Source organism: Hydra vulgaris, chromosome 08, assembly GCF_038396675.1.
Source record: "Hydra vulgaris chromosome 08, alternate assembly HydraT2T_AEP".
NCBI lineage: Eukaryota > Metazoa > Cnidaria > Hydrozoa > Anthoathecata > Hydridae > Hydra > Hydra vulgaris.
Genome location: NC_088927.1, coordinates 23,517,501 through 23,535,000, shown reverse-complemented (window position 1 = coordinate 23,535,000; position 17,500 = coordinate 23,517,501). Strand labels below are relative to the sequence as shown.

The 17,500-nt window shown below is 27.1% G+C and overlaps 1 protein-coding gene across 1 annotated transcript in view; it reads left to right on the top strand.

Annotated features, from left to right (window-relative positions):
- Window positions 1-17,500, top strand: part of LOC100204908 (DNA-directed RNA polymerase III subunit RPC5) — a 75,033-nt gene that overhangs the window by 19,202 nt on the left and 38,331 nt on the right. The window contains exons 4-7 of the mRNA XM_065803269.1: window positions 4,212-4,327; window positions 4,475-4,557; window positions 4,732-4,842; window positions 7,401-7,441. Of these exons, the coding sequence (XP_065659341.1) occupies window positions 4,212-4,327; window positions 4,475-4,557; window positions 4,732-4,842; window positions 7,401-7,441 (351 nt within the window). The remainder of the gene's footprint in view (window positions 1-4,211; window positions 4,328-4,474; window positions 4,558-4,731; window positions 4,843-7,400; window positions 7,442-17,500) is intronic.

Sequence of the window (17,500 nt, the reverse complement as noted above, 5' to 3'; positions counted from 1 at the left end):
AATGTTTCATCAGTAGTGTTAGTTTAAGTGCTGTTATGTACAAATTTATTTATTTTTTGTTACAAAAGTATTTTTTAATCAATTGATGTATTGTTGCTATTAGTTACCATTGTCTAATATTTTTTAAAACAGGAAGTGTTAGTTAAAAGTATCATGCTTTTGTTTATGCAAATGACTTTCATAAGATAATAAATTTTTATCACTTTTAAGTTCCAGAAATACAAAAAGCTGGAAAAATGGTTCCATTATTTTTTTATTTATACGTTGGCAATCATATACATGATTGTCAAACCTGTCTGTTGAATGGCCAGTTCTGCAACTTGAAATATGGCCATTAGTGCGATTTCTCAAATTGTTTGTTTTTCCAGTATACATTGATTGACCATTACAAGACAAACATTTTAGATAATGAATGACATTCTTGCTGCTACAAGTAATGTGACTTTTAATGTTCCAAATAGTACCGTTGGATGTTACAAAATTATTTACCTCTTGTTGTGGAATTAAATTTAGAGGAAGTAAGTTGTCTCAGTAAAATTGGTGGTTGTTTGTAAGCTATTACAGGATTTATGTTAGAAAATATTTTTTGTATTCTTTCACTGGTGGATAAACTGAGTAGAAGTTTGGTTTTAGTTAATATAGGTTGGCAATTTAGGTTGCTGTAAAATGTAGTGACTAAAGGAATGACTTCATTAGGTTTCTTTTGTTGAGCTGGTCCTTGTAGTTTTGCATTATGAAATGCTTTTTCAATAACAATGTCTGGATAATTACATTCTTTCAGCCATAATTTAAGCTCTGCTAAACGCAGGTTTTCGGTGATATAATCAGATGTAAATATAATCTGCGTTTAGCAGAGCTTAAATTATGTAATTAAATTATGTATTACAAACAACCACCAATTTTACTGAGACAACTTACTTCCTCTAAATTTAATTCCACAACATCTAATAACAAAAAGATAGGAATTTTTAAATGTAATGATAGTCGTTGCAAAATTTGTTTATTTTACCTAGAAGAGGTAAATAATTTTGTAACATCCAACGGTACTATTTGGAACATCAAAAGTCACATTACTTGTAGCAGCAAGAATGTCATTCATTATCTAAAATGTTTGTCTTGTAATGGTCAATCAATGTATACTGGAAAAACAAACAATTTGAGAAATCGCACTAATGGCCATATTTCAAGTTGCAGAACTGGCCATTCAACAGACAGGTTTGACAATCATGTATATGATTGCCAACGTATAAATAAAAAAATAATGGAACCATTTTTCCAGCTTTTTGTATTTCTGGAACTTAAAAGTGATAAAAATTTATTATCTTATGAAAGTCATTTGCATAAACAAAAGCATGATACTTTTAACTAACACTTCCTGTTTTAAAAAATATTAGACAATGGTAACTAATAGCAACAATACATCAATTGATTAAAAAATACTTTTGTAACAAAAAATAAATAAATTTGTACATAACAGCACTTAAACTAACACTACTGATGAAACATTGAAAGGCCTCTAGTGTTAAATATATTTTGTACTAATTTCTTTCAAACCTTTAAAGAAATATATAAAAAAAATTTTTTTGAAGTTGAGATTTTGTTTGACATACATTTTTCATTGTATTGGTTAAAATTATATTAATAGTTATATATATATATATATATATATATATATATATATATATATATATATATATATATATATATATATATATATATATATATATATATATATGTATATATATATATATATTATACAAATGTATATATATAGATTACATATATATATTATATATATATATATATATATATATATATATATATATATATATATATATATATATATATATATATATATATATTATACAAATGTATATATATAGATTACATATATATATTATATATATATATATATATATATATATATATATATATATATATATATATATATATATATATATATATATATGTATATATGATCTTGCACTACTTGTCAAAATTTTGGGTTCTTTTACTTTAATTTTTCAAGTCTATTATTTTTTAGCTACATAATTTACATAAAAATTGAAGCTCTATTTAGTCAAAGCTAGCGTGATTCTAAAGAGATGATTTTATAAAAATATATAAAATATATATTATAAAGATATGTTTAGTGAACATTGAGAGTATATTTATCTATATTACAATATTGAATACTTAGTATATATTTGCTTAGGGTTTTTCGAAAACAGTACTTTTTAAAAAGCAGCTGTTAACAACCTTTGACTGTTTTTCAATATTTTTCAAATTAAAAATATTGAAATACAGTAAAAAATGTTTTGACAATTCTCATTTTGTTATATCACTAATATTAGCAAATAGCTTTTAACAAAGACATTTTGCTAAAGTAAACTTTTGAAAGTTCAAGCAGTTCAAGTGATTTGGTCAAGAGACAAGATCTTATGCAAAAGTTATTGCATACAAAAAATACTAACTCAACATCCATTAATGTTGGCTTGATGCATATAATGGATCATATAGTTTCTGAAGATGGTAGTATTATATGTTAATAATAGTATTTGTAGAAAAGAGATGCAACTTTACGACCATGGGAAAGAGGCTAAAGCTTAGTTGATAGAGCGAGTCCAATTCATTTTAAAAATTGTTCTTGAAAAGTATGTTTCCTTATTTGAGCCACTTTAAGTTTGATCCTTTAAAATGTACCCATTCGTAGCAAAATATTTTTGATTTCATTAATATTTGCTGACTTAAGAGCTACTTTGTTTACATTGCTAACTCTAAAGACTGGAGGCTAGATTTCTGGCAAAAGTTATCACAGCTTTTGATGGAATAAATGCAATTTAAGGCTCCTCATTGTATTGTTCATCTACAAAAATTTACTATGAGTTTATTACTTATTTAAATTATATAAAGCTTAGTAAACTATATACATATAGAATAATTTTTGTTATTTAAAAAGTATGTATTTTTTATGTTAAATACAAATCTTTCAAAACAATTTGTATGATTGGTATTATAAAACAATACTTTCAACAACAATTGCGTTTTTAACGAAATTTTATTAATAATCATTATGGTTAATAAAACTAATAATCAAATAAGCAGGACACAGGAAACAGAAACTTACAGACGACTGAACACAAACAAACATGTATACATAGTGAAGTACAAGTACACATACATTTTTATAAAGCGACTTATGAATGAACCAGCACTGCTCCAGAGGTTCATACAGAACACAAACATAAAAACAAATAAAGTGAACTTACGAATCAACCAACATCTCACTTAAAAGATGTTGGTTGATTTCTCACATACAGAACTTAAACATTAAAAATTAAAAACCCCACTTACTAAATATCATCAGTGATATTGTGAAGCAGTTGCGCTTCCTCTTTATAAATTATTTTTATCTTTTTAGTTTAACCATTAAAGTCACCGCTAAAAGATAAGATTGTTGTAAAATTTCATTAGTAACCCAATGGTCTAATTATTTCTTTTCTTCAACTTACTAAGAAAAATTGTTTCAAATATATGAAAATTTGTAAAGTACGCATAATATCAAACGGTTATAAAAAAATATTGAGTTTTTGTTTATTACAAATTTTATTAGAATCTTGTTGAAATAAAACATAAGTATATAAATAAGAGAAATTGTATTATACTCTTTGAGAAATTAAAGAATGTTTGTTTCCTTATAAAATTACCATTAATAGTAAGTTGTTAATTTATATAAAACAGTGTTGCTTAATAAAAAAATTATAATTTAAAACGTAATTTATTTTTTTAAATAAGTGCTTTTTGTAATTGTCTCCTGTCAGTCATGTTAAGCGTTTTTAAAATGTTCTCAAAACATCTAAAAATTCTTGACTAAGTTGTTGCAAATGAACAATCTATGCGTGGTCAGGTCCTGATATATATATGCACTACCAGTCAAAAGTTTAGGTGTTTCACCTTGTACGTGAATGACACGTCTGATGCCAAAATTTATATGTAGACGCAAAAGTACCACTAATCGTAATGGCTGTTGAGAAATAAAAAAAAACTGGTATTAGATCTAATTAAAATGATGGTAATTTTAATGGACACTGACAAAGTTTTAAAAATGAAATGACTGTTGTTTTGTTATGATTTATAAAGACTATTTTTTTTGTTCTATTATTTATTTATTTTTTATTTCATTTCCTTTTTTGTTTTGTGTGTTTGCTCAGATTGAACTTGAACTGGGAATGGATGTTTCATCACCGTCATATTGCTATTCAAGGGGTGAACAGATAGCTGATGCAGTTGATAGAGGAAATGAAAATCAAAGACCTGTATTTCCAAGGTAGAATAAAGCTATTTGGTTTTCTTATTTATTATTATTTGTTTTATTTATTAAATTGACTTATTAATACTTAGACTAATTGACTTGATTATTATTGTCTTATTATTATGAATTGATATCTATGGTTGTTATTTATGTTTATTTTAGTCGTTTGATGGATCGTCATGTTCTCTCTTCTGTTTGTGCTAGTGAAGACAACACAAAGTATGCGTCTGCTGTTTATCACAATGGTTTGTTGTTTAGTTACAAAATATTTAGTTGAAGGTTTTTATGCAATTATTATTTTAGATAATTTAAGATCAAATTTTTCATACTTATTTTGTTTGTTTATTTGTGAAAATAAATGTTTTTTATTTGTAGATATGTTGCATATCAACCCTATTATAAAATGTTGTCTTTTGTAGGTATCTTGCACATCACGCCTATTAAAGGTGTTGTGCAGCTTCGTCCTGGTTTTCATTATTTTGATAAAGCTGAAGAAAATCAAAAAAAAGCGGCTGTATTAGCTCATGAAGGTATTTCCGTTATAAAGCTTTTTCTAAACTGAATTATTCTTTATTATCATAGCTATATAACTATAATAATATAAAATAGGTTATATTATCATAGTTACTATGTACATAGTTACTATTATAGCCTACTATGTAAAAGCTTCATAAACGTATTTTTTTTAGTTGACATACAACTGAGACTTTCTTGACTAAAGTTTTTTAAAATATTAATAAATGTTTGTATCTCTGATTTATGTAATTTTTGTAGTAATATTAAAATATTAGCTCTTATCTGTTTTAAAGTATTTTTTGAGCCTAACTATTTTCAGTTTCCTGTTTTATTTTTAATAGACAAAAGAATTAAAATATTAAAATAATTTATTTCTTGATTATTGAGTTTTTATTGATATAATCCAAGAAAAAAAAAATTAAAATAATAAATTTTGCAGTATCTTAAAATATAAATGTTTGTGGCAAAAAAAGCCAGACCGAAGATTCTTTTTTTTGAAAAAAAAAGTCTTCCTAAAATTACAATTGCTTGTTCAAACTTGAATAAGATTTTAGATAAATACGCTTTTCGGTTAAAATGAACATCATAGTTTGATAATATGATCTGTTCTGACCGTTTATTGGTAATTTTTCTTAATTATAAGCTCTTTCTTGGTCGGAATTCTAGTATTTTTTGTGAAAATTGATAGAAATTTTACAACAGTATTTTGACAACTATATATAGTTAATATACATCAGAACCGATTAGAACGAGGATCTATAGTGGGTTAAGGAACTTTTTCAAAAGATTTTAACTAAGTTTATGTAAATGCCAATGAGCAAAATTGATCTAATGCGAATTCCAATAATTTGTAAATTATTTGAATTACTACACTAAGTACTTAGAGCGTTAGTATTTTTTGTTTGTTTGTCAATTATACTAAGAGCTGGGCTCAAATTTTTTCTTTATTTGTTTGGCAATTATATTAGGAATCAGCTGAGTTTCAGCAGCTTTACACTGGGTGTCACCATTTTTGTTTATTTGGTTATTATGCTAAGAGTTTGGTGTCAGCATTTTTTTTTGTTAACTAAGAGTTCGATGTCATAGTTTTTCTAACTACAATACTATAAAATCTTGAAAAGTTTAGACAAATACCAAGCAAACAAATTTAAAGACAAATACCAAGCAAATAAATTTGGACCTTGTCTAGAAGAAAAAGAGCATCATCAGAAGAAGTTTCATATGTGCTAGCCAACTTTCAACCAGTAGTTCAACCAGTTTTGAAGCAGTAGAATTCGGAATTTGATTTTTTAATTTAAAATATTTGAAACAGTTTAAGGTGTTTTTTAAAGCTTAACATGATTGCATAACAAGTTTACTACCACTAAAAATAGAGATTTTGTAATTGTGTAAACGACACAATTATTAGAATGTAGCAAGCGTTTGTGTTTATTTGGTGTGTATTGTATATTGTTTAAAATTGTCTTTAATTAATTTAAATCTAATTGCTTAAATCTTTTTTCAGAATTTATGTTTGCACCAAAATGCATCTAAAAGGCTTAGACAGTTTTATGCTTGTTAAAATAATGGAATGGATACACTTTTCCAAAACTGAAAGCATAGAAAGTTTTCTGGTAACAGATAGATTTTATATAAAATTAACTGTATGAGGTATTTCATAGACAAGTTGATCATGAACTGACTGAGAAAACTCAAATAAATATTGTAACTATTTGGAAGTAAAAGTTTCTGAAATTCACCTTGAGTTAAAAAAATAAACCTGTAAATATTATTTCTATAAAAAAATCCAGCATGAGTTTATAAGCCAGCATGAGTTTATAAGTTTAAAAGACAAAACTGATATATTTCTAATTTTTGTTAGTAACTGCATTAAAATTGAAAAAGAAAGTACATATTTATACAAGTATTTTAAAGTATTTATTTCACTTATACAAACTAAAAATTTTTTTTTAGGTTTTTATCAAGTAAATAAGTATAGTTAATATGAGCTTTTTAGTTGTGGTTTACACTTTACATTATTAAATCTAGGACCTCTTATTTCCTTCATTTTTTTTTCTTTTCAATTGGCTTCAGTAGTTATGAATTGATGTAATCTTTGCTTTGCTTATTTTGTTTAACACACGTGATTTTTTTTTTAATTTTTTTAAATGATTTGTTGATATTAGTTGTTATCATATTTGATATTTGACACACCTGAGCTGTCACTACTAAGTGTCACCTACTAAGACACTTGATGGTTATTTTAGAATTATCATAATCATTACAATTATCTACTATTTAATAAATATAATAATAAATTAGTATTATATTATAAGTAAGGAATCAATATAAGAATAAAGATAAATTAAGATTATAAGAATGTAAAAAAACAGTTGTACAAATAAATTTTGTAAAAATTTTCCTTCGGGAATTTGTTTTTGAAAGTTACGTTCTAAATGTCTTTTAACATTCTTTATGTAAGAATGTTTAGAAGGCGTTTAAAAGACATTTAAAATTTAGAACGTAACTTTTAAAAACAAATGCCTAAAGGGTAATAATCTAATTCACAACATTTTGAATTATAATTATATAGATAGTCAAAGTGAAGAAGAAGAAGAAGCTAAACCTATACAGGTTGTTTTTGTTAGATTGTTTTTAAATACTGTTATTATTATAATTATTTTTTTCGGCTTTAAATTTTTAATTATTTATAATTTACTTGTTTTAAGGTATAAATACTTACTCCTTAACAGTTGGGATGGAACTGTGTCAAATGCATCTCTTTAAAAAGGTGCAAATTAAAGCAGAATTATTTGAAAAAATCCAAGTAAGATTTACTTGGATTTTTTCAAGTATTGATTTTCAAAGAATGTCTAAGAAATGTTGTAATTTAGAAGTATTTGTGTTTTAAATTCTTAAATTCTTTTAATAATAATATTGAGTATTTAAAATTTGACCATTTGTTTCGCTACTTATCACGCTTATTTTTAATATACTCAAGTTTAAAGTTCATTAACTCAGTTGAATGACTCCATTCTTGTTTACGTAAAAATGTAAAAAACAGAATCCAAAATATTAGTTTTAACAAACTGCCTGTTAACTAGATTAATTCCACCATTTAAAGGAGAACATTGGTACCTCTGTATTTCAATAGCTTTGCGCACTTTTTAATCAAATTTTTTTGTTTCCACTTGAAATGTTTTATGTTCTCCCACTTTATAAATACTTACTTCTTTACATCTTATTCTTTATTGAGATAAAAAAACATGGAAGTCAGTTGATCACAGAAAAATGTTTGTGGAAGTTTGTTGATCAGAAGAGTGAAATTTAATTTAGTATAAATTTAAATAAAATATAAAAATGTTACATCGGCTAAGAAGTAGCTCACAAATTGAAATCTCTGCTACATCACATGCTACTGAACTTGCTTCAAAATTTATAAAGTGTTTACTATTTAAAAAAAATTTTTTTAAATAAATCAAAATAAGAATGTATCCAAGGTTTACAAGCTCATCATACCCTTACCGTAATCAAATTGGAGACTTTATATCAGTTTTCTCTTTCCTTGGAAAATTGTTTTTCAAATAGCTCTATAATTTAGAAACAACTACTAGTATGTTTTTGTAATGGATTGTAGATAAGTCAAATTTTTAAAATATAAATAGCATATAAAAATATTTTTAAGATAATTTAGTGGATTTTATTAATGTTTTTCCCCACCCACAACATTTGTTAGTTGATGTATATGCAGTTTATAATTTTATTTAATTTCTACTTATCTTTAAAATACATAAAGTTTATAATATTATAAGTAATTTTTTATGTTATAAATAAACAGAATATACTTGGTCTTTAAATTATATTTTTTAAAAATTAAAGAAAGATGACTGAAATACTCACCTGCAAAAATATTTTTATTTTAAAAGTAGCAAACAAAATTTAAAGTTTGATAGATGAGAGCATGATCAGTTAAGCTTTGGTTCATTGAGGTTTTTTGATGTACTTGAAAAACTAAACAAATGTTTAAAAGCAAATGAAAGAATAACTCCATTAAAAGAAAAAAAGGTAGCACACCGCATGTAATAAATAGAAAAACAGCAAGAAGTAAATTATTAATTTAAGATTTTATTTTCCTATTTATTAATAATTAAAAAAAGTAAATTTCATTTTCAGCAGCATAGTGAAAATGAAATTTACTTCTTAAATGTACGGTGTGACAATGTTTAGAATTTTTTTATCTTGTCTTTTCAGTAGTCACAACATTGTTACTTTGTGACATGGCCATCAACAATACTGTGCTTTATTTTTATTTTATATTACATATGAAAATGTACTTGTGCTACCCATTTAATGATTAAATGAAACTTTTAAAAAATGTCTCCAGTAAATGTGTGCTTACTCATATAGAAAAAAATGAAAGCCTCAGCTGTGGCAATCCATCTGTTGTGGCAGGCCATTTGCTATGGCAAATATTTTTACACTTTGCTTTAGAAAGATTTATGTCAATTTGGTCTGTAGATAAATGTTATACCAACTTATAACAAAGCATTTTATCTGTCAATATTGTTTTGGTAATGTTCTATCAAAGGTTCCAGCTGTTATATAGGTTCAAATGTTTCAATTCTTTTTATTCAATTAATTTTAGATAGAGCCTTTGCAATAGGGCCAGTAAAGCTATCCTTTGAATTAGTTGGAGCTTTGGATAAGTTTTTATTACAATGCAGCATACAAATAGACCAGAATAATTGCCTCCTGGTTAATTATTCCTGATTTGACAGAAAACCCCTATTTTTTCCTGAACCTGTTATGGTGTCTGCTTAATACTAACAATATTAAATTTTAATTCAAATGTGCAAAGCTGGCTATCATTTTCCTTAAACCTCAATATCATAAAAAGTCTGTTCATAGTTGAAACAAAAAGTAAAAAAGTGGTTGTTGCTAGTTTATTAAGATCAAACATTGAGATACTGATCTAACTAATATTTAATAAGATCCTGATAAATAAAAATATAAATATAAATTAAAAAAATATGAAAAATATTCATATAAATTCTAATAAAATAAAAAACAAATAAGTTTTTATGTTTTATTAGAATTTATATGAAAAGTCAATCTACATAATTAAGTATGCTTAATTCTTTTTAGAAAACAATTTCAAGTGAATTGTAAACTAATTACAAAGACATGCAGCTGAACTAATTATGATTATATAGTTTAAGACATAGGGGAACCAGTTAGGGATTTTTTTATACTTGCTTCTCAAGGTTTTTTTTGTCATGAAAAGAATTTGTGTGCATCAGAGTTGTAGGGTTAAGAGAGAGTTTAAAAAAAAATCAAACAATTGATTAAAATCAATGGTCTCCCCAAATGTAATGATAAACTTGGATTTATAATAACATGGAATGAATTGTATTAGAACAGTGTTAAGGGTGCAGATAAAAAAAAAATTGTTCTTAAATTCTTTTATAAAGCAAATATCCTAATTTGATTTTTAATCATAAAATATGCAAAACATTCAAAAAAGTGTATACAAACGTGACGCATACATAGGCTTACTCACAGCATGGGTAAATCTATGTTTTTTTTTAACATCTTTATTTCCAAAAAGGCTTCAAGCAACTGCTATTAGAGTTAGAAGTTGATGGAAGAAAAAAGATAAAATTTATTGAGCAAGATAATGATTAACAGACAACTTAAAAGATTGCAAATTACATGAATCAGAAAAACAAGATAAAGGAAGCGTGTTCCAAAGAACTGATGTTCGAAGAAAAAAGCTATACAAATAAGAATTTTTGGAGCACTTAGGAGCAGTCACAGTAAAAGGATGAGACTTAATTGAATGACAAGTAACGCAAGAATAAATTTTAGTAGATAGCACAAGAGACACTAGCTCTTTAGAACAGTGTCCATTATAGTATATAAGGGAAAGAGAAGCATCATTACAGCGGTGGGATAATGGTTAGTGGTTGGCTGCAAGAGCAGGTTCAACTATGTTTACTATGCGTTTTTGCAACTTGTCTAAATATACAAGGACGGATTTGAGATTTATAACTCTATAAATCTCAAATCCATCCTGGTTTTACCTCTAGATAAAAAATAGAATCCGGAGTAAAAAAGTGTCAAACAAAATAGAGAGATGCAACCTTAACAGATGCTAATTTTGCAATGGATTTGATATATATGTTTTCTGAGAAAGATTGGAAGTAAGAGTTAATCTTAGAAGATGGGTAGATGACTCATTGAATACATTACCGTTCATTAAATATAGAAAGATCTAAATTATTGCAATAACAATTGACTGAAAAAAATTGGGCTTTATCAGAATTAAAGTTCACCAGCCACTGTAAGTCCCATGCTGTAACAGAAGTGAGATCTTTTTCAAGCTCAAATGCCCTCTTCAAGCAATCAGAGAGTGTTGGCTTCATATCAGGACAAGAATAAATGGTAGTTTTATTAGCGAACAATGCCACCTTAGAAATTAATAATTTAGAATTTCTGGGATAAGGCTAGGGATAAAACCTTAAAGAACACCTGAAGTTACAGGATATGAAGAGTGCTGTCCATTGAGGACAACTTTTATACTACGATTGGTAAGGAATGATTCAATAACTTTAAAAATGTTATCTGATACACGGTAAGAAGGAAGCTTATGGAGAAAACCAGCATGCCAAACTTTATTGAATCAAAAGCTTTAGAAATGTCTAGAGCAATAGCCTTAGCCTCTCCACATCTAATGCACAGTAAAACCTATCAGTCATTACCGTTAACAAATCAGCAGTAGAACGAGATGATTGAGATCCATATTGATGATCAGAAAGTAAGTTGATATATTCAAGATGAAAGATCAAGTGTTTGTAAAATAAAGACTCAAAAACCTTATAGTAAGAAGACTAATGGGAGGGTAGTTAGACAAGTTAGGTTGCTCTCCAGAATTTTTGAAAATAAGGATAACAGATCCCGCTTACCAGCATGTCAGAAAATATGGTTCTGATAAGCACTTGTTAAACAGTTTTGAAAGTACAGACGACAGCTCCGGAGAACACTTCTTCAAGACTGTAACAGGTGTGTTGTCTGGACCACAAGCTGTAGAAGAGTCTATGCAAGAAATCACTTTAGATACAGAAGCTGGAGTGATACAAAAGCCACGCAATGGATTAACCTGTTTGTTATCAGGTAGTCCGCGAATAGTGGAGAAAGTCTTAGCAAACAATTCAGCTTTGTCTTTTGATGAGGTGACAATATCTGAAATATACAAGAGATGTGGAATAACATATTTACCCTTGTTATAGATATTGTTAAAGATTCTCCAGAAGTCATGAGAGTCTAACTTTTGCAATTTTTCAACCTGAGTATAGCAGGCTTTGGTGTTAGATAAAACCATTTTACAATGGTTTTTAGCAGTTGCATACAAACTTCTGTTTTCTGGAGAATAGTTTCGGCTAGTATAATAGTTTTTTGCTAATTGGTGTTAAAGTAATGGTAAAAAAAAAAGTAATGATTGGAAATTGCACAATTAGAGGAAAACCATGGAGAAGAGTGAGGGTTGACTTGGAATCCTTGAGATGGAATAAAGATTTTCATGCCAGCCTGATTCCAGGTAGTTATGTAAGAAGCACAATAGTCAGCAGGAAGACGAAAGATTTCTACCCGAGGGCGATCAAGAAGAAAATCATAGAAAGAGTCCCAGTCAGCTTCAATTTATTAATTTAATGACATATTATTATTGTTATTATTATTATTATTATTAATATTACTAACTCAATTACATATTATTAACTCTATGTGTTAGTAATATGTAATTCGCAAAGAATCCCCCTTGGGACCCTATAGTAAACAAACTGTCGAAACTGCTCATCAAGACTTTTATAAACATTGGTCAAGGTATATAACCATTTTAATCTATAACTGTTGTTAGTAATTATGAATTTTGATATTGCATGTAAAAATGTTGAAAGAGTTTTTGGCTAAAAAAGTATATAAAGCTATTTTGAATAAGTTTTTTGTGGAGAAAATGAAAGGCCATGTTTTACAACTTAATCAGATGCTATTTGATGGGTAATCATTTAAGAATAGGATTTATATAGTTTATATAAGTCAATGAGTTTAGGAAGGTTTCAAGGGCCAATAAAAATTCTTTTACCAGAAATGTTTTTTTGTTTGGTTTTACCAACTGATAGTCCAGGTTTTGCACTTTTTTTATTTTGCATTTTAGCATCATACATTAGTTGTCTATTGTATAATGCTAAAATGCAGTTTACAGAAAACTGGTCATTTTCAGGCATCTTGAGAGAGGGACAATTTTTTTTGCTATGTATATAAACCTATTATTTATATGTATATAACTTATTATTTATATGTATTTATGTATATAAACCTATTATTTTAGTTTTAAAAAATATAGTTTTTTTGCTACCCCTCAAAAATCTAGTGGTGGTATTGAAAATCATGAAGTTTGGTGATTTTTGAAATTTTTTAGTTATTCCCATTGTTATACATTTATCAGGTAACCACAGAAAAATCTGGTCAACTTTAAATTGAGAATTCTCTAAAACCATAAATGCTTTTTATTTCAATTTTTATTAATATTAAATGTATTTACATCAATTAGAGTTTCAACTTAATTTTAAGGGGCTTGATGGGCTGTATGGTAAGAGATAGAGTTTTATAGCGGGTTGATGCCATCATTTTGCAGATTTTTCTTTTTTCACCTTATTGGTGGCATTAATCCACTTTTTTTGGAAGTCCTTTTTATTTTTTGTTAGTCTACCTGTCTTACAAAGAACTCCTTTAACTATTGCCCAAAAATCTTTGATTTTGCGCTCTTCAGGACAATTTGGAAGATTTGCATCTTTAGGAACAATTTTTACATTACTATTTTTGCACCACTGTAGAACTTTTTTTAGAATAGTGAGAAGCAGCAAGATATAGCCAAAAGAGACATCGGTATTTGTGTTTTTTCATAAATGGCGAAAGTCTTTTTTGGAGGCGTTCTTTGATGTAGAGATTGGCAGTCAAGGTCTTCTTAGCGACAAAACAAGAGGACTGAATACCACAGCTACAAATTGCTTGCCACACAAGGAACTTGGATGCAAATATTATTTGTCAAATATCTTAAAATTGATCATCGACAGGTTTATCTTTGTTCTCATAGTAAAATTGTTGATCAGGAAGTTGTGAAAAATTTTTTCGTGTCCACCCGATATATTTTGGTGCAACTTCTGATAGTTTATCATTTTAATTTTTGTAATAGTTTTAGATTAGTACATACAGTAAACATGTTAAAAATAAGTGAAGCACAACTTAGGTCAATAAAAAAGGAACTTTTTATTATAAAAGCAAAACCAGCTATATCAGTTCGAAACGTTTTTATTTATACTGGAATTATTAAATTACTGGTTTCTAAAATATTTATTTAAAGATGTCTAAATCTTTCTGTTTAGATGTAAAGCTTCCAACAGGCTTAGATATTCTTCAACATTTAATATATAACTAACAATTTAAACCTGCAACAATATCGAATATTCCCATAGTTGTTGTGCATGTATTTTATCTAAAATCAAGAGACCCTGGAATAAAGCTGGCTTTGATATGTTAACTGATTTAAGTTTAGTTTTATAAAAAAATTGTAATATGCATAAGTCCTATTTACTTGACTAAACAAAATGAGATTGAGATTGAAATAAAAAGTCTTTTGTGGGCTGGTAATTCTAATCTCAAAAACATGATTAGTAAAGGTAAAAAAAGATTGCTAAAAGAAAAGATTGAAGATTTAAAATTTCTGGAAGATAAAGAAGGTGAAAGTTTTTTATTGGTTGAGAAGATATTAAGTATAAAAAAAGGTAGTCAATGCTTTTAGTTAAATAATTTAGCTCTGGTTTAACCTCTGTTAATATATTCTTTTTTTCACTAAAATTCAAAACTAAAACTACATTTTTTCTGTAAATTTAATTCTGTAAAAAAGGCAAAATTAAAGTATCAGGAAGTAAAATTGTTCTCAGCCTAAGAGTTTGATAGATGATATACCCAACAGTGAACTTATAGAAACAATTCTAAGCGAGGACTCTTCAATTGAATTTGATTTCAATCCAAGTGATTAGTATCACATAGAAGTCTCTGTAAATCCAGATACTGCGAAAATTTGAAAAGAAATTTATGCTAGTATTGTTTTACTTACTGCTACAGCTTGTGATCTCCAAATGTTTTACCCAAGGTAACAAATGCAATTCTATACCAATTAGGTGGTAATCTTAAAAAAGTTAAACACAATCAGTCTACTACTTATAGAAAAATGAAAAAAGAAAAAGAAAACATGTCAATCATTACCAAAGAAGATGTTAAGGTAGCCATTGATGCATCTTTATATCCATGTATAGTTTTGATGACAAGACCTTGTTTGAGCTAAACAAAGGAAAAGTATTAAAGGGGAATAGAATGGCTGTTTTAGTTAACATTAATGGAGAGACTTACCTACTTGGAGTACCTTTGCTAGCATCATCCACTGGTAAAAATCAGTTCTTAGGTGTGATGAATTTCATTAAGGAGTTTCAATTTACTTTAAAAACTAGAAGAACATGCTTTGATACAACGTCATCCAATACTGGGACAAATAAAGTATCAGTTTCCGGAATATCTAAAGAACTGGGTAAGTAATTTCTCGAATTTAGAATGCTTCACCTTTGGATATTTGCGGCCAATCATGAAACTAATGGACCTTCAAAAAGCTAAAAAATATTTTGAAGAACCTAATTTTAAATATAGTCCAGTTCAACTGTTATGATTTGATTGGAATAAGTTTAAAAGCTTTCTTTTAAAAAAGACAGCTAATAAGTCATTCACATTTTGCAGAGCTCATGTTGGTAAACCAGGTATTATAAGAGATAATAGAACTGAGCTTGCAGAATTAGTTGTCACTTATTTATCCCCTTTTACATATAAAGTAAGAAAAACCAGTGCTATTCATCATGCAAGATTTTTAGGAAAAGCAATTTTATACCTAAAGCTTCAATTTTTAGCTAATCAACTTGCGTTTGTTCTATCAACTTTCGTTTGTTCAAGAAAACGATAAGCTGAAAGCTGAAATTAGACTTATATCAGAATTTATTGTTTGCTTTTATGCAAAATGGTATCTACGATCTGAGGATGTCATCAAAGCTTCTTTTCTTCATCTTACGGCCATATGTCAAATACATCTGTACGATGAATTTATGTATAAACCCAATAGCTGTTGATGCTGTATTATAAACATTTTTGGTATTTGGATTTAACAATGATACCTCTAACTTTGCTAGATGATGAATTAACATTAGAGATGGCAAAAATTGCATCAGCAATTCTGTCATTTGATATGCCTAGCTCTGACTATTATAAGCCTGAGAACAAAGTAAAAGTTGATATCAAAGAAATTTATAAAATGGATACAAATATTGGTAGAAAAAACCACCATCTTTGCCTGTCTTGGTTAACAACTTTTTTTTACCTGATTTATGACATGATTGGGCTTGATAAGCAAGGAGTTAAAGACTGGCTCTCAATTCCACCAAACTATTGGCATACTCAGTCATGCTTCAAATGTTTTCAAAAATATGCTGAAACTTTGATTTTTGTGTATGACTATTCAGAAAAGTCTATAAGTATGATGGGACAGTATATTCATAGATATTCAAATGAAACAGAAAAACACAACATTACTCACAGTAGACAAAGTTCGATCTATATTCAGATCACCAAAACAAAAATCTAGTACAATTTCAAAAAGTAAATTTAATGATGGGGTTGGTGTGATACAGAAAAAGATAAAGAGATAAACTTGATAATTGATAAGAATCTCCAGTATTTTTTTTTTTTTTTGTTATATTATTTCAAATATACATTTATCTTTTTATTTACTCTTAATCATTACCCTAACTTACTACCCAATTACCCTTACAGCAATTTTTAAAATATAGGTAACTGAATTGTTGGCTGTGCCTATTGCAGTGGTCACAGCCACAACTGTTTATATTTTTTAACAGAAATCTGCCCTCAATGAACATATCTGAGAAGGCAATGAAGTTGGTTGCCTCCTCAGGCATGTTTTACTCAAAAGAGACTATGCTGTCAAAATAAAATTGGCAACTAAAAGAAAAAAATATTAATTTTAAATTAAACTGGTCTATCCTCAAAACTGCACCTGCCTATAATAACATTATAGCCAGCAAAAATGTATATGCTTCCAAGAAAATTTGAAATTTTTACTCATTTCGATCAAGAAAATATAATTATATAAATATAATTATATTTTCTTATCAGTAGTATCATAATATACTATACATATTATAAACCTAATGATGGTGAAACAATTTGTAGAAGAAAAAAAAATTGATAAGTGTTTATACTAATTTATTATTGATCTGTTCTTTAAGAACATTGAGCACACTATTTGTAGGATATAACAACATACTTATATATATATATATATATATATATATATATATATATATATATATATATATATATATATATATATATATATATATATATATATATATATATATATATATATATATATGTATATATATGTATATATACACATATATATATAGGGTTACCAGATATATATATATAAAATTATATTTATATATATATATATATATATATATATGTGTGTATATATATATATATATATATATATACACATATATATATAGGGTTACC